At 37.5% G+C, this 21,096-nt stretch overlaps 1 protein-coding gene across 2 annotated transcripts in view; it reads right to left on the bottom strand.

Annotated features, from left to right (window-relative positions):
- The window catches only part of TLK2 (tousled like kinase 2), a 62,831-nt gene that overhangs the window by 14,866 nt on the left and 26,869 nt on the right, over positions 1 to 21,096 (bottom strand). For both annotated transcript variants that reach the window (XM_060781159.2, XM_067470079.1), the window contains exons 7-14: positions 16,959 to 17,126; positions 11,574 to 11,669; positions 10,754 to 10,846; positions 9,628 to 9,738; positions 6,940 to 7,076; positions 5,413 to 5,565; positions 3,540 to 3,606; positions 1,861 to 1,958 (exon numbers count right to left, since the gene is read on the bottom strand). In XM_060781159.2, coding sequence (XP_060637142.1) covers positions 1,861 to 1,958; positions 3,540 to 3,606; positions 5,413 to 5,565; positions 6,940 to 7,076; positions 9,628 to 9,738; positions 10,754 to 10,846; positions 11,574 to 11,669; positions 16,959 to 17,126 — 923 coding nt within the window. The remainder of the gene's footprint in view (positions 1 to 1,860; positions 1,959 to 3,539; positions 3,607 to 5,412; positions 5,566 to 6,939; positions 7,077 to 9,627; positions 9,739 to 10,753; positions 10,847 to 11,573; positions 11,670 to 16,958; positions 17,127 to 21,096) is intronic.

Raw genomic sequence — 21,096 nt, forward strand, 5'->3', positions numbered from 1 at the left:
TGAGTTTAAAAAGGAGATAGTTTACATCATTCTGGCACAATGAGAGCATGCCTCCCCATGCAATCCAGTTCTAGATTTATAGATCTTGTACTGTTGCTTTAACTTTATATATACAGGCCCTACAGCCTCACAAGAGAATCTGACTTCATGGCTATAGGAAATCTGTAAGAGCAGAAATGACATAGAACCAAGCACTGCAAAAAATAACCAATAGGAGGGAAGCAGAAGCATCTATTCCAGGGTGCAGCAGCATAACTTCCTTTTTTCAAAACTTAATAAAACCCATTGTATGAATCAGATTTTTTTTTATAATGTAGGTGCATACCTAAAGTTTTGTTTTACATAATTTTGAAGATCAAATTAGGTAGGTGACGTCCCCCATTCTCCATATACTGAGTAAACTGATTTCTGGTGTTTGTCATGACTCTTGCCAGTATAGCAGGTGTTATGTTGGCAATTTCTTCCTGGATGTTGGCTTCAAATCTTGTAGGGTCCTTGGATGGTTCACATAAACACGGGATTTCAAAAAACCCCACAGTAAAAAAATCACAAGGGGCCAAATCTGGAGAGCGGGCCGGCCATTCCAAATCCCTCCTAATTGAGATGAGGCGCTCTGGGAAGTGTTCCCTCTAAACAGCCATCGATGCTCTTGAAGTGTGTGCAGTCTTGTTGGAACCAAATGTCCCCTAAGTCCAACCCATCTAGCCGTGGGAAAAAAAATCCTGTAACATGTTTACATACCGGTCCGAATTCACTGTCATTGCAACTTCATTTTCCTCAAAGAACCAGGGACCAATAATTCCAGCTGTGGAAATTGCACACCACAGTGTGATTTTAGGTGAATGCAAAGGCCTTTGATGCAATTCTCGAGGATTGTTGTCAGCCCAGTAGCACATGTTTTGTTTGTTGACAGATCCACACAAATGAAAATGGGCTTCATCACTAAAAAAAACAATAGCGTCCTCAGGAACAACTTCGAGAAGAACCTCAAATGCGTTCCTCTGAGAATTGAAGTCACGTTCAGAAAGTTCCTGCACAACCGCCATTTTGTAAGAATGAAAATGAAGATCATCATGAAGAATTCTCCTCACAGAACAATCGGAAAGTCCAAGGGCAGACGCATGTTTGTGCGCAGAACGCCGTGGCGATCGCAACATTGAAGCTCTCACTGCCTCAATATTCTCAGGTGATCTAATGGGCCGAGGGACTCCAGTTCTTCGTCTTGTCGCACTTGCAGTTTGTCTGAATGCAGTGACCCACGTCACAATTGATTTCTGGTCCAGGATAGGAGGCAATGGGGCTAAATTAAAGCGATTCCGAAAGGCGCGCTGGATTGCGATCACAGAAAATCCGCTCGAAAAGTAGGCCTCAACAGCAAAAGCACGCTCCTCACTGTTCCAACGCATGATGGCGACTGAACTGTATCAGGACAAAACTTTATACTCCCGCTTCTCGAACGAGACCACTGCTACGTCTTCAACTGACTGAATGGTGTGCATTTAAAAAAAGGAAGTTATGCTGCCGCACCCTGTACACCCCTCAGAAGAGCCATTAATGTAAAGGTTGAGGCAGTTTATCCACACCTCAAATATGCACTGGAAGAGGTGATAAAACCACAAAATAGTTATGGTGGACACATTCTTTTTAATTTAGACCCTAAACTATTTCATGCATGCATATTCCCACTTAATTAGCAATAGCACTTCATTAATAATTATGTAGTTAGCAAGGAATCAGTCAAAAAGTAGTAGTTAATAGACATTTTGAGTTGTTTTCATGGTATGTGTCCTCAAGAAAGAAGCGTATTTAAATCCTTTTTTTAGTCTTATAATCTGCAGCATTCCTATGCCTGATACTTACTGTGAATTATCTTCATTGTGTATTCTTTTCAATTCCCTGATATGCAGATTTCTAACCCTCTCTAACCGCTCCAGTTCCGCTTGGATCTCTGCTTCTTCCTGTATCAAGAGAAAGATCAGTCTAATTCCAATGGGAAATTAAAATCTAGCTAAAATTCTGCTAAATTCTAAGAAAATGTTGCTCAAAAGTAAAAAAGAAGATAAGCTTTTCATAATTCTTGCTATTATACAGAAAATACATTCCTACTTTAATCTTCAACTCTGAACACCCAGAGTGTTCAAACTCTGAACTCCTAATCCACCCCCATGAATTCATGCCAGTGTGAATTACACACGGCAGCAACACCTTCTGTTTCAATTACATGCACTTTTTCATGTGGAATAATCCCCAGGATCAGTGGTATTCCTCTGGACTTGATGACAATGAAACATTGAGGATAAGGAGGACAAAATGACTTAGTAGATCAGTATTTTGTGAGTAGCATGCAAATATCACAATAATGTTAGCACAAGGCTGTCTGGATAGCACGGGAAACCTTGGCCTTTTAAAAGCTGCTGGTTAAGCAACTGTGACATCAAAATAGAAGAAATATAATTCTTTGCTTATTTCAGAAAGGAGCTTGTTTGATATACGTGAAGTTCAAATGGTGTATCAACAAATCTTAAGAGTTTCCTAAGTAAGATTAGTAATGGCAGAAAATATCCCCTGAAAACTGTTTTGTTCATCATTTTCATTCTTCTGCAGAAGCAGAATAGAAGTGTGCATGTCTCATGGCACAACTGTGGCTCATACAGTAAGACATAAAATACACAGTCCATATTTCTCATGATCTGTATAAACCGACCCGAATAAGCTGGGGCACCTAATTTTACCACAAAAAAACTGGAAAAACTTATTGATTCGAGTATAAGCTTAGGGTGGGAAATGTAGAGGCTACTGGTAAATTCCAAAATAAAATGAGATACCAATATAATTACATTAATTGAGGCATCAGTAGGTTAAATGTTTTGGAATATTTATCGTATTTCAAAGAAAAACAGTAAACGAGCTCTGTAAGTGGAAAGGTAGAGTCAGCAAAAACAATATGGTATCAACAGTAACTTTATAATTATAATAATAAAACTTCATTTGTATCTCGCCCTATCTCCCCATGGGGACTCAGGCTGGCTTCCAACATAGTAACAGGCAAACATTCAATGCCTAAATAAAAAATGCAGAGCTACATATAGATTGATAATTATATATACTAGAGAGAGAAATAAATAATATATTGCAAGCAATGGCCTCCAGACTCTGCTGTCTTGCTTGACCCCATTATAAGCCAGGGAGACTTTTTCCGCCCAAAAAGAGGGCTGAAAAATTGGCTTATCTTCAAGTATACAGTATGTCCCATAAGGAAGTACAGCATCTTCTGAATCACATTTGAATTCTTGGCCAAAGAGGAAACTAGCAAGTTTAGATTTAGATACTCATGCATACAGAACACAATAGCATGCAAGAGTATTGCAAACACTTTCAGAAGATGTATAGATGCAGCAATGTAAGACTGTTGTTGGGACTGATGCTGAACTCTATACAAAAGCCTTCTATAGCCTGAAAAGTGAGTGTATCAGCGAGGAGATGAGACAGTAGATAAAACCAGTGAATCCTGAAGTTATCTGCAATTGATTTTCTTTTACCTTTTTAAGATGACCCAGGCGGAGTTTGAAGATTTCCTCCTGTTCATGATATTCTGCTAATGTTAACCTGCAAGCACACAAAATAAGAGCACTTATTCATTATTCTCTTTAGAAGCCATCTTTCTTCTAGCCATTATTTCCCATAAAAGATTATTTTAAACATATACCACTTCAAAGGCCTGCATGTATCAAAAGGCCCTCACCTGCTGGCAGAAAAAGATCAGCGGTGCCAACCAGACCTCTCATGGAAGAGAGGTCCATGGCCTGAGAGCAACCACTATGAAAAATGTCTCCCAAATGTAAGGGGCTAGAATTGAAAGACCTCTAAAGCCAATCTTAAATCTTTCACTGGCTTGTTCAAGGGGATCGGATCCCTCAAACAGTCAAACTGACACCACGCAGGGCAGAGCTTTTCAAACTGTGTGTTATGGCATGTTCGTGCATTGACTGTAGTGTGTTGAGCGTGGTCTGAGGAGCGGTAGTTTGCCCACTACGATGCCACTTTTCCACCAAATGACACCAACAGAAATTTTCCACACTGGGACAGATTCAGCAAAAGTAGTACCTCCCACTGTGATCTGGACTGTGTGCCCAACACCCATCCCTCCCTTGCTATTGGGTTTTCTGAGGAGGGATGGCTGGGATAGGCAAGCTTCTCATCTGGCAAAATTTGAACCCACTCCTCTCTATGCCCCCTTTCCCCGCCAGGCCTAGCTTTTGTCCCTCCTGAGGCTGCCCTGGAGGGGGACTCACTGTGGGCATATTAAAAGTGGGGGGGGGGGGGTTCCATCAAGTGTCTGGTTTGAGGGAGAAGGGCACACCCCTCTTGTTTGCTATTAAAACTAAGTTAGTGTGCCACAAAATGATACATATCTAATAACAATACAAAAATACAAATTGCAATAAAATAAACAACATAACAATAAAGTAAAAACATCAAAGCATATGAACAATATACACAAAACATAGAAACCAAACATAATGACAGAGAGCGGGCTGCATGTACATAAAATGATTTTAAAACGATTTAAAAACTCAGGGTGAGATAAAGAGGCAGAACTGTTTGTGAGGGAGAACTCATAGAGAGACAGAGAAATAACCAAACCTTCATACGGGGTGAGGGGGGGACGGGACTCCTGGGACAAGAAAGTTGAGGGAGCAATAGCATAAATTGATGTAAAAAGTGTCACCAATATGAAATGTTTGAAAAGCCCTGATAGAGGGCTTTAAAGATCAAAATCAGCAGTTTGAATTATGCTCAGAAACAGACTGGTAGCCTCTGAAGCTATTTCAACAGGAGACTCAAGTGAATCCTGGTATCTAGTCCCTATCAACTGTTTAGCCAATAGCCATAGCATTTGGACTTGCTGAAGTTTCCAAAGACCAACCCTTAGGCTGCAATTCTTAAGCACACTAGCAATTAATTAATTCAATGGCTACTTCTGAGCAAGCATGCTCAGAATTCCATGTGAAAGTCACAGTGTCTGTCCATAAGACTGAGATAGAAAACTCAGTCTTTTATATGGAGTGTATTTGCTAATAAGCAGAATATTACTATATTAACAGTCTCTAATTACAATAATCAAGAGAGGGCAGTACTGGGTCTACTTAATAGAATAGGGACCATATGCACAGGTTTCCCAATATGTTTAGCAAGCCTACAGTTGAGTAGACATCTGAATTATGATCTCTAACCATTAAGAACAGTTTTTCTTTATACTAATAGGCTTACTGAGGAAAAACATTTCAAAAGTTTCATTCAACTGGGAGTCCTACTACAATAAATCCTTGATATCTTTTGCTGTAAGTTATTTCTTGCACTTGTGCACACAGTTTTGGTTGGTTTTTTTTTTGGTTTTTTTGCACTACTTACGTCTCATTTTCTGCGCCATTGGTCTTGTTCTTACGCTGCTTCTGCTCATTCGTTGCTGGTGGAACCTGTCCCATGGCAGGTGGTTTCCGTTTTGCTAACATTTTTCTTTGCCTCTCTATCTCTTCCCTTTGGGAATTTATTCTTTCCTGCTGCCTAAATCAAAGCAGGACACAAAAACATATATCAGAGAACATAATGTGTAACCATTAGGATAGTAAATCTGTGGGTTTTGCTACTTCTTGGAAGGAAGTGATAAAGAAAAAGGGTTCTGGGAATGTTTGGCTGACTTTAATCATGCTTGTAGACAGGGCCAGGCTTTTGATTCGGGGGGGGGGGGGGGCTGAGACTGAGTGAAAGAGGGTCTACCCTAGCAAACCTTTTGTATCGTTACCCCAATACCCCCATTCATATGGGATATATTGAGCATGGTGATCAGATCATGATATGAATAAACATAACAGTTTAAATAATGTAGCAGTAAGGCCTTTTCGTGGACCACCATGAGAATTTGGGGGGGGGGGGGCTGAAGCCCCTCAAGTCCCCCCCCCCCCCGGCTACATGCCTGCCTGTAGATCAGGGTTCCTCAAACTAAAGCTCGGGGGCCAGATGAGGCCCTCCAAGGTCATTTACCCGGCCCTCGCTCAGGGTCAACCTAAGTCTGAAACGACTTGAAAGCACACAACAATAACAACAATCCTATCTCATCAGCTAAAAGTAGGCCCACATTTATTTATTTATTTATTTATTTATTTATTTACTATACTTGTATACCGCTCTTCTCAGCCCCCAGGGCGACTCAGAGCGGTTAACAAAGCAAATACTTCCCACTGAAATACTAATAATTTTATATTTGTTGAAATTGTTCTTCATTTTAATTATTGTATTGTTTTTAAATGTTTTTTGCACTACAAATAAGATATGTGCAGTGTGCATAAGAATTCATTCATGTTTTTTTTTCAAATTATAAACCGGCCCTCCGACAGTTTGAGGGACTGTTTTTTAAACAGAGGGACATGGCCCTCTGTTTAAAAAGTTTGAGGACCCCTGCTGTAGATACTTAATCCAACTTCTTTTAAAGACCTGCAAATTCCAGTTAAGAATATAGAAAGCATACTTCAAGATTCCTCATTTGCAGTGAATAACTTTAACAGACTCAAATTTCTGGATCTGGGAGTGGGGAGTTCCCAGTGTTGAAGAGAGACTAAAATACCCAATGGGTGACAGATGTCACAGCCAGAACGTCCTCACATCCAACGAAAATACCTGAAACCATGGGACTGATCCAGATTTAGATATTTTATAGTAGGTCCATTGGTATTAATAAGTTAGTTATTTTATAATTGATGACTTTACATGGAAACATTTTGGTTGTGCTAAATATATCTTTTAAAGTATCCTACCTTCATGGGTTCTTTCTAAACTGTGCTATAAAAATGTACATCCATAATACACAGACAAACACTTGAATACACAGACAAACTCTTTTGTGCCTCAGGTAAAGGTAGAAGTGGCTGTTACGCAACTTACTTAATAAGATTTTGGAAAGCATAGCCATCTGTCCACTGCTCAGTGTAAGAGGCCCCATGCCGGACTGTTGCAAAGTGACCCAGCCGCAACCGATCCTGCATACTCTTATCTCGACATGCCATCTTTTCCTGCTTCGACTGGAAACAGAAGCAGAGAGTGTTAAGAATTTCAGCTCTGACCACAACACTGGTCAGGAAGGAAAAACCAAAGCCGAGTCAATTAACAATTTTAAATTTCAATAAAGATATACAGAGTTCCCTCTACAAAATAATGATCTGGATCAAATCGCTGATCAAGATACTTGTAAAATAAAAACTAAAAATAAAAACAGAGCATAGCTGTACATGCATCTGTGTAAAAGTAAAGATGGGATCAAGAAGACAATCTTTTGAAAGCAACAATTCACAATAGGGTACAGATTAAATGGCCAAATTGGTTTGGAGTATTTTTATTTTTGGAAATTAGCATTCTTCCATTAGCAAAATCTAAGCCTGGCCACAAGAAAGCTCTGCAACAAAATGATCAATTTTCCAGTTTTAAAGAGTTGGGGGAATTAGATGCAGTGGTTTGGCAAGATTGAATTTCACAGTATTTTCTGGTGTTGTAAATGTTATCATAAATTTGGTTCCCCCTTTTATGTAACTTTTGAGAAGATGAGTAACTGTTCTGAAAGCAAGTCTATGAGGCAAACTCTGAAATTTACCATGCCTTGGAGAAATATAATTTTATTGCACTACAAAAAGTAAGACATTAATGCTATATAAAATTCTTTTTAGGTTTACAATCTCCCCACATCATACCCCACATCAACAAAAGAGGAAAATGGGAGAAATCAACCACCTTAGAAGTTATGTTTTTTCTAACACAGTAAAGCAACAAAATATAGTCGCATGCTATCATGAAGTATGTTGTTGCAGAAATGCATAAGCAATTTCATGGCAGACTTATTTGTGATCTATACTGATTCCCATAGGATGTCATGGTCACCAATACCTTTTTTTCAACAACACAATTCCTCTATTTCATTAAATCATTCTTAAGCTAAGAGATATATGTTCAGCCTTTGTGAAGAACGCCGCTCTGAGTTGCCTTCGGACTGATATGAGCGGGGTAGAAAGAAAGGCTGATGACTTAATTTTGCTGTATGAGTAATTCTTGTAACAATTCTGAGTCCTCTGACTCAACTTCCACCTTTATAGGGTATTGACTGAATCATTTTAAGGACAACAAAGAGGAACCATTTCATTTAATAATTTCATGGATTACATCTAAACCGTCTTCCCAGTACTGTTTGGTCATGGAAGATAAAAAATGGATAATATCTGGCTAAAGATAATAATTAATTCAAGAAATGTTGCATGAATTGCTATATATTTAAAAAATATCTTTATGGACTAAGTTAAACAATTTAATATTGGGAGTGGGTCTAAATTTACTCTAATTAGACTTGTTAAAGGGAGCCATTTGGAAATAAGTTCAAATCTCTGCTCATTCATCAAAATCCATTGGGTGATGTTGGGCAAGTTATACTCTTTCAGCCTCAAAGAAAGGCAAAGACAATTCTGCCCTGAGGAAATCCTGCTGAGAAAACTCCGTAGTAAATTCATGTCAGGGTTACCTTAAATTGGAAATAATTTGAAGGCATATCAAGACATAACAGATTAAAAATTTTTCCCATTTTATTTTACTTTTTTCATTTTTTTAAAAAATATCCTTTTCTTTGAACAAATCATAGGTTTTACCCATAAGATTCCATAAATGAATATTATGGGTAAATGGACACTGTATATGGACATAATGTGTAGTATGTGTTAGATTTGCTGGCAATGTAAAATTGCAACCTTCTGAGCAATTATAAAAGATGATATAATCACCTAGAAACTTTTTTTTTTCATGACATTGAAAATCACCTACATTTCATTATCAATTACTGTATATACTTGAGTATAAGCCGACCCAAATATAAACCGAGACACCTAATTTTACCACAAAAACTGGGAAAACGTATTGACTCAAGTATAAACCGAGGGTGGAAAATGTAGCAGTGACTGGTAAATTTCAAAATAAAAACAGATACCAATAAAATTACAGTAACTGAGGCATCAGAAGGTTAAATGTTTTTGAATGTTTACATAGCACTGTAATTTAAGATAAGACTGTCCAACTCTGATTCTAAGCATCTTCAATATGCTTATGTATCCTTCCAATAATAATAGAGTAACATAATAAATGTAATAACAATAATAATAGTGTAAACCCATGGAAATGTAATAATAACATTAATAAAGTAAAATAATGATATAATAATAACAGAGTAAAATAATAAATAATCTTGACTCAAGTATAAGCCGAGAGGAACATTTTCAACCAATGAAAAGGGCTAAAAAACTAGGCTTATACTCAAGTATATACAGTAATTATCAGTTCATTGTAATTCTGATGACAATGAAAGGAATGTGATGGCAATATTCAGCAGATTTTTAAACAAAAAATAAGATTCTTAGATTTTACACTAACTTGGTTGAAACTAGACTGAAATTAATTCCTTTTCTCACCTATTCCACTTAGCCTCTGTAATTTTGTGAATTATGTTAAGCAAAGGGTTATCTGACTTCCCATTGTATGTATGTATATGTGTGTATATTACTTTTCCTTAAATTCAACATGTTTATTAGTACTCCAAGTTACCTTTTCTATAAGAAGCTTCTTGCTCATTGTTACACATCTATTCAACCGCTCTTTGTACTTTTCAAGCATTTTTTGTTGTTCATCTATTTGTCGGCGTAAATCACAGTTTGCCTAAAAACAAAGTAATAGTAAGCAGTTAAAGGGAAGAAAGAAACCATTCAATTTGTCACTTGTAAACTAGCTGCCTAAAGCAGGGGTCTTAAAACTAAGGCCCATGGGCCGGATGCGGCCCTCCAAGGTCATTTACCCGGCCCTTGCTCAGGGTCAACCTAAGTATGAAACTACTTGAAAGCACACAATAACAACAACAATCCTATCTCATCAGCCAAAAGCAGGCCCACACTTTCTATTGAAATACTAATAAGTTTATATTTGTTAAAACTGTTTTTAATTTTAATTATTGTATTGTTTTAAAATGTTTTTTGAACTATAAATAATATATGTGCAGTGTGCATAGGAATTCATTCATGTTTTTTTCGAATTATAATCCGGCCCACCAACAGTTTGAGGGACTGTGACCTGGCCCTCGGTTTAAAAAGTTTGTGGACCCCTGGCCTAAAGTCATATGGTAGAAAAGATGAAAAATAATTAATATCTAATGTTAGAGGACATAGAAGATATTACAGGATCAGGAAAACTGCTTAACCAAGAACGGCATTATGCTGGATTTGAGGCCAAAGGCCATCTAGTCCAGCATCCTGCTCAAAGAGCAGCCAGCTAATATAAAAACATCATGACTAGGAGCCATTGATAGACAGATAGCCTTATCTCCCATGTGTTTGTCCATTTTTTTTAAAGATACCCAAACTGGTGGTAGATAATCTCCAATTCCATTACAGTTTGAATCAGGGTCCAGAGTTATCCTTGGACCTACAATATTGTCCCATCATATTTTAACACATTGTTATGAACTCTCCACAGCCTCTTTGAACCACAGATTCAAATGATGTTATGGGCTACACACCTATATAGTATGGCAGAAGGCAATTTTCATTTTACAAAGATCCTCCATTTCCAGATCAATTTAATCTCATCACTATCCATCTAAATATATTTATACATTACATAAGCTCTGAGGGCTAAAATATATGAATATGAGGGTAGGGTAGAGTTTATGACTACTTACTCTTAATAAGTCATCTATCCTGCCTTCTTTTTTTTCGAGATCAGAGTTCTTGCTGTTTTCTAGTGCAGATATTTTCTCCATTGTAAGATCAGACTGTGGCAGGGAAGAAGAAAGAGGAATAAGCGAGATATCACATATCAGGAAAGTTGTCTATAAAGTCAGAAACCAAAAAGCAGACCAAATATTTTGTCTTCAGCCCTTCAGTATCATGGATCAAATTGCCACAGATGCAGGCAAAATATCAGGAGAGACTGCTATTGGAATATGACCATACAGCCTGAAAAACTCACAACCCAATGATTCCGGCCATGAAAGCCTTCAACAACACAATGAAATTAGATCTTGCAGAAATGACTTTTTCTACTACAGTCACCAACAGGGCAAGTGGCTCTAGCAACAAGAGAATTCTGCAAACTGTAGTCCAAAAAAGTAGTTTCCAAATTCTGGATGGAACCTCCTGTCATGGCTTAAGGGAAAGAAATAGAAGAAAAACGCCTAACAAACTATAAACTTTAGATTCTTTCTGAATGTACAACAAAAGCTTAATCCCCTGTAACAAAATGACTTTAGTCTCTTAACGTATAACAGGCCTCATGAAACTGCCTAATCTAATCTTAAGGCTGAACAGGCTGTGGAAAGAGCACACAGTGAGGCCAGACAGGATATCTAACATGGGACTTTTCACTTGGCACAATTATAAAACTAAGACTCCACTTTAATAGTCATGGAATTCTGGGATCTGTAGTTAGGGGGCAATGCTTAAATTCTTTAAGATGGACTCATGGCAGTAAATACATTATATTGTACACCTGTCTTTTACCTGTGTCTGTTTATGTTGGACGGAGATCTGTTTTTGGGAAGGGCAGGAATGCTCTGTGTTCCCTGAACCCGTTGAGGAAGGGCTGCCTTGCTGGGCCTGCAATAAAAAAAGTAAAAATATTATGGTTACAGAAAAGTCTGATTGCCAAAAAATCCTGAGAGACCAAGTCTCAAAAATGCTTTTATTTATTTATTTAGTACATTTCTATACCGCCCCTCTCAGCCTTCCGGCGACTCGAGGTGGTTTACAAGGCAAGAATTCAATGCCACCAAGGACACAATTACAATATACAATATAAAAACATCAGTAACAATAAAATCAAACATTATAACATATTTCAATCTATAATCAATAAAATTATGTATGTGAAACAGCAAGACCACAAAAAAGAGCAAATACTTAGATGCAATCACTGGACTGCTTGCATGATCTCTCAGAAAAGGTAAAAAAAAGTAAAATAAAGGAAGGATCTTGTAGCGAATTTGTTACTCTATATGAAATTTTAGTACATAGATCTATTATGTGAGAACAAATTTGATTTTTAGGGTAGTAACAAAAGAAGCAAAAGCATATTCAGTAACAGAATGGGGAGAATTAAGGGAACAAAGTATCATACCTGATGTGTCTAAGTGTTTAGAATTGTCAGAAAGTCAAAGATGTCAACTGAGAGATGTATTGATAAAGCATCAGGATGTATATTCATGTGATATATGATAGAAATGTAAGTATTTAAATATATGGTTTTAAATGTGAATTGAATATAGGATTGTTAGGTAAGGTATAAGTTAACAATATTGCTTTCGATGAGGTTAAAAACACTCATCTCCAGCAATATTTTTATAGGGAAGGGGCGTATGTAGCGAATTTGTTACTCTATATGAAATTTTAGTACATAGATCTATGTTCACAGGGGGCAGATAAGGAAGATTAGAGACAAGAGAGGATAGCAACAGAGGGACTGGATTTATTTGCATATGGAGGCTGATTGGTCATATGCAGATTAGCATAGCCCCAGGATTTCAAAAGGTTGGGAGACAAAATGACAGTTGGGAAGAGCAGGGCCGAACATTCTAAAGGGGCGGAGTTAAGTTCAAAAAGGAGGGGAGTTAGAGAGAGAGTTTTAAAAAAGAGAGTGAGTTGAGTAGGGATTGCAGTTTGTGAAGGACAGAGAGTTAGGGATTCCTGTTCATGAATGGTAGTTAATAAATCCTGTTAGAAAAGTAAGCCGCTAGTCAAACAGAGTACAAGTTTTGAGAACCTAAAGAAAAGCCAGTGGTGCTTGAATCGGAAAGTAATTTTAGTCCTGTATGTGTAAAGCAAATATCATCTTGATAAATGAGAAACATTGAAAGCCGATTTCAGGAAAGTGCAACAAGTATACTATACGTGACTGAAACTCAAGTTTGCAACAAAAATAGTAATGGTAACCACAATCGTTTGGAGCTTGGAATGTTTGAATAAACGTTGATACTTTGTTTCATACAAGAGAGACTCAAGCCTGTGATTCCAAGCCAAGAGGCTTCTGCTTTATAACACTCATAGCAATTCAGATATTAAAGATTTGACAGAGGACTGCACATAGGTGCATGCTTCTTTACACAAACTGGTGTCCTCCCTCCCTGGTGTTACAGATCTAAATTGACCCAGCTTTGTTTTAATTGTACTTTCCTGGGATGTTTCAGAGAGGTCTCTTTTATTTAAGGCAGTGCCCCTCAATCTACCTGGTATGAAGGCACAGGATTTGTTTATCCAAATACCCCTAAACATTACCTTATTTGTGGCTGTTTTCCCCCCTGGAAAATTGCCACAGAACAGCAGCTGATAGCTTAGTCCATTGGCCACCACTTTAGAGTCACCGTGATTTAGGAACGTTAGAAACAAATATGGATGGAGTAATGTTAATAGTGCTTGTAATGTTTTATATATTTTCAATGTGCACTTAATTTTAAATCTTTAACTTAATGTATATTAACTGTTTGTTGTTCAAAGGCACTGAATAGTTGCCATATGTAAAGCCGCCTTGAGTCCCCTTCAGGGTAGAGAAAGGCAAGATACAAAGAGTTAATAAATAAATAAATAAATACAATTAAAAAGAAAATCAATCCATATTCTATTCTTTTTATTCTTATCTAATATTCAAAATGTTAACACCAGACATGGTTTAATCACTGAAATAATACTGAACAACCTTCCACAAAAAGACAGAGGTTTACCTATCTAAAATCAAAGAACACTATCTTCAATATCAAATCAAAATTTCACAATACAGGTGTGATAATGTTTTAAAACAAAATAACCTTCATTAAAGACACTGTCTAAGGTATTTCTCCTGAAAGAAGTGAATCCAATCCCAGTCATTCTATCTCCCTGTGAATGTTACCGGGTTCATCATTAAATGCACCTGTTTCTTTTACAGCTACAAAAAACATCCTTCTCTAAAGTAATTCTTTTATCTAAAGCAACTATGCTTCAGAAATACTCAAGAGTTATTTAAAGACCGAGTCTTCCACTGAAGTCATCATTAACATTTTTATCTGCCCTATATTTGGTAAAATTTTTGTAGAGAAGGACTATTTTCTATCATAGAATTATAGAGTTGGAAGGGACCTTGTGAGCCATCTAGTCCAACTCCTTATCAAGAAGCAGGAAATAACATTTAAATAACACACCGCTTAGAGACTCTTTAAATTGTGCTACTACAGTGGGGAACCTTTTCTTCACCACAGACCTCCTTTTGTGGCGACAGACCCCCAAGACTTAACTCAAAATTTAAGGTACTAGACTGCATCAAATAATTATCTCAATTTTTCTCCTGAAGGTCCTCCAAGAAGGGCATACAAGCCAATCTGTTAATGCACATACTCCTGTTATAAAATATTTTGATTATAACAATTTATATACATTTCTAATATTTGTATTAATACTAATAGTAGATCATTTTATTTATTTACCACATTTATATACCACCCTTCTCATCCCAAAGTGGACTCATTTAATTCTTTGTGGATCCCCTGTGATGACACTGCGACCCCCCAGGGGTCCCTGGACCCCAGATTGAGAACCTCTGTGCTACTACATCTCCTTGTTACTTTTGATGAAGTATTTTAACAAACAATGCTATTCAAGGATAAAGATATTGTGTAGCAGTCTCCTATTCATTCCTGACAGGGAAGCCGTAGACTGAACTCTCTGGAATGTCCCAGGGCAGTGACTTTTCCCAGCTCTGCCCCCAAAGATAATCTAACAAATGATACTGAAGGATAACATTTCAGATCCTCCATGTGAAAAGAACACATTCTACCCAAATATCCAGAGTTAGTCTTAAGAGTGAAGTCAGATGATATAAATCTGTTGACATTCTCAACTAAAGCAATTCAAACTGAACTAGAGTTTGTTTTCATTACTAAGGCTCAAATGCTTTTTATGAAAAGGTATTATTTGCAATATTTTGAATGTGTTTGGCAAAATGGCTTTGTTTGAGAGAGTGACAGACATGTCTAGCTTTTGAAACTAACCCAAGAAATTAAATTTATTTGAAATCATAAATTATTTTCATAGAGTGCCAATGCTTGATCATGAATGCATGCCAAAGTGAGATGGAAACAGTACAGGAAAAGGTTGTGTGTGTGTCCGGGGGTCATGGGGCATAATTTTTTTTTGAAGTTGAGAGCCTTGAGTTTCGAAGTAAAACAAAGCTACACCCAGCAAGGTCAAGATAACACATTCTGATCTTCCACAGAGGCAGATCACTTCACCCCACAAACTGCCAAAGTGAAGGATTAGAGGCAATGCTCACAGCCAAGAGCTGTACTAAAAGGATGTTTTGAATATTATAGCTCTATCTGATCAAAGTGTCACAAGCATGATGGGCACTGAATCACTGTTACTAAAAAAAAAAATCTGCACTGGTATAACCTTATCCTGAAGTTTGGATCTTTGAGCAATAGAATAATAATAACAATAATAAAGAATACAGCTCTTGAAAATTCAAAAAGCCTTGATTCTATGTATTTCAATTTCTCTTAACTTGGATAATTATTTATTTATTTAAAATATTTATATTCCGCCCTTCTCACCCCGAAGGGGACTCAGGGCAGAGCACAGCATATACACGGCAAACATTCAATGCCGGGACACAAATTCACATACAATACATGAAAATTAAAAAAACATTTGTTAGAATATTAAAATACACCATTTAAAACCGTCCTAGTCATCCACGTCAAAACTAATTGGCTTGGTCATCTTTCCTACTGCCGCTTTATTGCCCTGCCCCGAAAGCTTGGTCCCATAGCCAGGTTTTTACCATCCTTCTAAAGGACAGGAGGGAGGGGGGCGACCTGATTTCACCAGGAAGGGAGTTCCATAGCTGGGGAGAAATCACCGAGAAGGCCCTGTCTCTCATTCCCACCAATCGTGCCTGTGACAATGGCGGGACGGAAAGCAGTACCTCCCTGGAAGATCTTAATCTCTGTGATGGTTTATAGGGGGAGATGGGTTCGGACAGGTAATTTGGGCCGGGGCCGTTACGGCTTTATAGGCCAAAGCCAGCACTTTAAATTGTGCCCGGTAGCAAACTGGCAGCCAGTGGAGCTGGCATAACATGGGACTTGTATGCTCCCTGTATGCCGCCCCAGTTATTAACCTGGCTGCCTCTCGTTGGAACATTTGAAGCTTCTGAGCTGTCTTCAAAGACAACCCCACGTTGAGTGCATTGCAGTAGTCTATCCTAGATGTAACGAGAGCGTGGACCACCGTGGCCAAGTCTGACTTCCCAAGGTACGGGCGGCGCAGCTGGCACACAAGTTTTAATTGTGTGAACGCTCCCCTGGCCACCGCTGCAACCTGGGATTCCAGGCTCAGTGATGAATCCAGGAGAACTCCCAAGCTAATGAATACTTAAAATGAATATTTAAAATGAAATGTCCACTTCAGCATCACCTAGGAACAGAAGAGGAAAGAAAGAAAGAGAAAAGAGAGTATCAACATAATACAGATGAGAAAATCTTGGGACTTGAAGGAAATGCAATTCCACAACAAACAGCTTCTTTGATTTTAAATGGAGGCCTGGAAGCATTTGGCCTTTCAGATATTTTAGACTACAGCTCCCCCAATCCTAAACCACTGGCTATGCTGGCTAGGACTTCTGGTAGTTGGAGTTCAAAACTTTTGGGGCTGCATGCTTCCCATCTCTCTCCTAAATCTTTATTTGGTTTTGCTATCCACTGTTCAATAGCTGTAACCACCACCGACTAGATTATTAAGAAACAGAAAGAAAACAAATTCCAATATAAATGTGACAGCAGTGGGGAGTTTCAGACAGTCCACCTGGATCAGAATAATTCAACTCCTCCTGAGTTTGGTCAATTATGAGACCATGCTCACCGAAGTAAATGGAAAACAGAGGCTTGTACCCCTCTGGGCCAGTTGCTCGCCCTCTAGCCGCTGCTTTGCTAGCATCGCCGACACCAGCGTTGGCAGAGCAGAATGCTCCTCCTGCAGTTCCTTGGCTGCGCTGCTCTCTACCCCATAAAGCGGCTGCTCCATTCGCCGCTGTAACACATTTAAAGAAAATGTAAGATGCTTTGATGGAGGGGAAAGCCAATTTGGGGTGGAGAAAACAAGAAAACCAATCCATGCATCAATGAAAGAAGCAGCTTGGAAAAAGCTAGCAGAAGCAAGGCAGTCTGAATCTAGCTATAAAAAGTAATATTATTACAATATATATTCATGTATAAGTCTAGAAATTTTAATCAAAAATTCATCTCAAGAAACTGGGTTGACTTCGTCGATAACCAATACGTTAATTCGTCCATATTCGTTATTTCCAATATTTTATTTTGCCAGTCTTCTCTTTGAGGTATTTCCTTTTGTCTCCAAGTCTTAGCATACACAATTCGGGCTGCGGTGGATAGGTAATTGAAGATTATATCCATATTTTATTCTCCTTCAAAATCAAGCATTCCAAGCAGAAAGAACTCTGGTTCCTTTTTTATCTGTACTTTTAGAATCTTTTGTATGTTGTTGTGTATCATGTTCTAAAATTCTTTGACTTCTGGGCAGGACCACCAAGTATGGAAGAAAGATCCTATTTGCTGTTTGCATTTCCAACATTTATTAGAGGCATTTTTATAAAATGTTGAATTTTTTTGGGGTGTAATATACCATCTGTGAATCATTTTAAGTAAATTTTCTTTTAGGTTGTAGGAATAGGTATATTTAATTTTTTGATTCCAGATTTTCTCCCACTGGTTCAGTTGTATTTGATGGCCTACATTTTGTGCCCACTTAATCATAGATTCTTTTATCAGGAACTCCAAAGAAGCATACAAACTGGGACTTAGTAAAAAACTATTTTAAACAACGGAAAATAGAGATCATCTTTTGAATGGAGTAAAATGTTGTAAGAAAAGAACTTAAAAAAGGAAGCTATTCTTAACATTATAGTTGTTAAAGTTTGCAAAAGATCTTCAGAGAATAGATGGAAGTCCTACCTCCCCACCCCCACCCCCCATGTTCTTCTGGGTGAGACCTTACTTATTTTTCATTACAGAAACTAGTGAGTTTCTTTTTCTCCCCCCCCCCACTTTTTTATTTATATATATATATAGATATACACAACTTGTAATTTTACATCTCAGCTCTTTTCCTACTTTTCTATCTTCTTTACAATATTCCCCCACTTTACATGTAATTCTAAATTATGTCAATAAAAATCAATATACAAAAAGAAAAAGAAAAAAAAGAAACTGGGTTGACTTGGGTCAATGTAATTCCTGTACCTTAACTTTATCAAAAAAAAAAAAAAAGGAAGAAAGAAAGAAAGAAAAAGGAGCCACCTCCTTCTCTGAATTCTCTGAATAGAATGACAAAAGGCAAGAGCTCAGTCTGTCCCAGAAGAACCCAAATCAAGCACTGACTTCCTCTACTCTCTCCATTGCAATGTTGCTTCTGGCTTTTTAAAAATATCTGGGCAGGAAAATGGTTATGATAGTCACGGCCTGAGGTGGCACTGGCCTCTTTCCATCTCCGCAGAATAACCTTCAACTTATCCATGACTCACAACAAGTCCCACAATTTTGGCTCCAAAATCTGTCCTTGAGTAATACACGAGGTCAACTTATACACAAGTATATATGATTTCAGAAAGCTCTTTTCTTCCAAAGACAGATGAAATTTTTTTTCATATCTTTGCACCTTTGGGGATGTGATAAAAATATGGTGTAGCAGCAAACCTTATCTGAGACTGCTGTTCTTTTGGTGTGCTTTTGAGGGAAAAACCTTTGTTCCGGTGTCAAAATGAAAGTACCGTTAAGATGTTTCTCTTCATGTTCAACTGAAATCTACTCTCTGAATAGATTTTGTCATGTTTGCTGAAACAGCACAAAGTAAGACTTTTAATGTATTTGAAGAATGCTATCTTATTTTTAATCTGCATCTTAACTTTGTGTATCTTGCATTTTAACAGTGTTTTATCTCTTTGTTTTAACAATCTTGTACCCTGCCTCAAGCTGGGTAATAAATGTGTTGTTGTTGTTGTTGTTGTTGTTTATTATTATTAGAAACACAACAATATGAGTCCATAGCAGACACTCTGCTGACTGTTGTATTGGATCACACGTTGGACGCTTCCCAAGTGTCTAGGACTGTATGATGTATTATTGTTGTTGTTGTTTATTATTATTATTAGAAACACAACAAGATGAGTCCATAGCAGACACTCTGCTGACTGTTGTATTGGATCACACATTGGACACTTCCCAAGTGTCTAGGACTGTATGATGTATTGTTGTTGTTGTTGTTGTTGTTGTTGTTATTATTATTATTATTATTATTATTATTATTATTATTATCCTGTCACCACTGTCTCTTCTCTAGGCTAAGTATACATTGAAAATGAGTCATGAGAGGACAGGGGTTACAATAAGACATTTCTACACCATACTGTTTAAACATAGTTTATCTATACCGGATACACACCTACAACATGGTTCTTCCTCACCATCATTACTTTGTCTGTATTTAGAAAAAAAACCCAACAGTGCCAAGTAAAGCACTGTTTGTTTTTTTTAAAAAATGGAGGGTTGATTGTCATCTTTTATTTTCTTTTGAATTTCTCTGTTTAAGTTTCCTTGCATTTCTTGCTGGAGTATTAACATGAATAATCAAACTCACAAGAATGAAACATATTTAGAACACTGCCTGTTCTGTTCTATTCCCACTTCTGACTAGATCTAGCAAACTCTCACAAGAACTGGAAAGAGATATAGAGAAACCTTTGCATTAACTATCAAGGATGTCCTATCTCTCTGTAACAGATTGATAGTACAACCCAGGACCTTGAACCTGCCAGAGTATTTAGATGGATAGACTGGCTTATTGACAATACTATGCTTTGTAGAAATTAGATGTGCAGCATGAGGATGTGATGAATTATCCTTATCATACTATACCATGAATAGTGGTCTATTCCACTTTAACTGCCATTGCAATGTCCTATGGAATCCTGGCATTTGCAGTTGGGTGACAATTAGAATTCTCAGTCAGAAAGCTTGTGGGCTTCACTATCATACAAATCCCAGAACTCCTGGTAGTTAAAGTGAAATATAGAACTATAATAGTACAGTGTAACAAGGAAACAAGGTTCTTTAGTCTTCCTGACTGAACAAACTGTAAAATATATTTTCAGCACTTTTAAGGAATTTGAAAAGTATAGACAGAGATAGACTGACAAATAAGAATTGTTTTAGTGACCAAGCTGCAGAAAGCTTATGAAGATTGTAGTCAATTGCTTTTTCTAGGATGGATAAGTTCCCTATAGGTCTTGTTGCCTTAAAAAAAACAGCAGTTGCAAATTTGGGACATTTATTTGTATCAGTGTTCCAAGATCTTACTAAGTAAAAATCTAAGACGACTAGATAATATGGCCAAAATTAAGAATAGCGATAATAAAAGGACGTACCAAGGCTGATGCTCTTTAAAATGCAGTAATAATAATGATGATGATGATGCTTTATTTATAACCCCTCCTATCTCCTCAAATCATTGCACCTTCCAACAAACTTTCAACTAGACCAGTGGTTCTTAACCTGTGGGCCGTGGATGAAAATCTGGTCCGCAAGACTCCATCCACTTTATTTATTTTATTTTATTTTTTTCCCACTCCTTTCGCACCGCCTGCCACTCCTTCCCTGTCGCTGACCATGGCATATCTTCCGAATCAGAAACTAGAGCTGATGTGGTCTACCAATGCAATTTTCTGAATCCAAACCGAATCTAAAGTTGATTCGTGAAACAATGTGTGTGTGTGTGTGTGTGTTTATGTGTGTGTGTGCACACAGACATCATTCTCTTTCTTTTCCCTTCTTCTATCTAATTTTTACCTATCTATCATTTTTTTCTTTTAATATATTATTGTCAAAAATTTCAATAAAGATTATATTGAAAAAAACCCCCCAAAAACTGATTTGTAACCCTTTTGGTACGAACGTTGGAAAGTGGTTCCTGGTCAAGTGATCCCTGG

Source organism: Anolis sagrei, chromosome 6 (assembly GCF_037176765.1).
Source record: "Anolis sagrei isolate rAnoSag1 chromosome 6, rAnoSag1.mat, whole genome shotgun sequence".
NCBI classification, from domain to species: Eukaryota; Metazoa; Chordata; class Lepidosauria; order Squamata; family Dactyloidae; genus Anolis; species Anolis sagrei.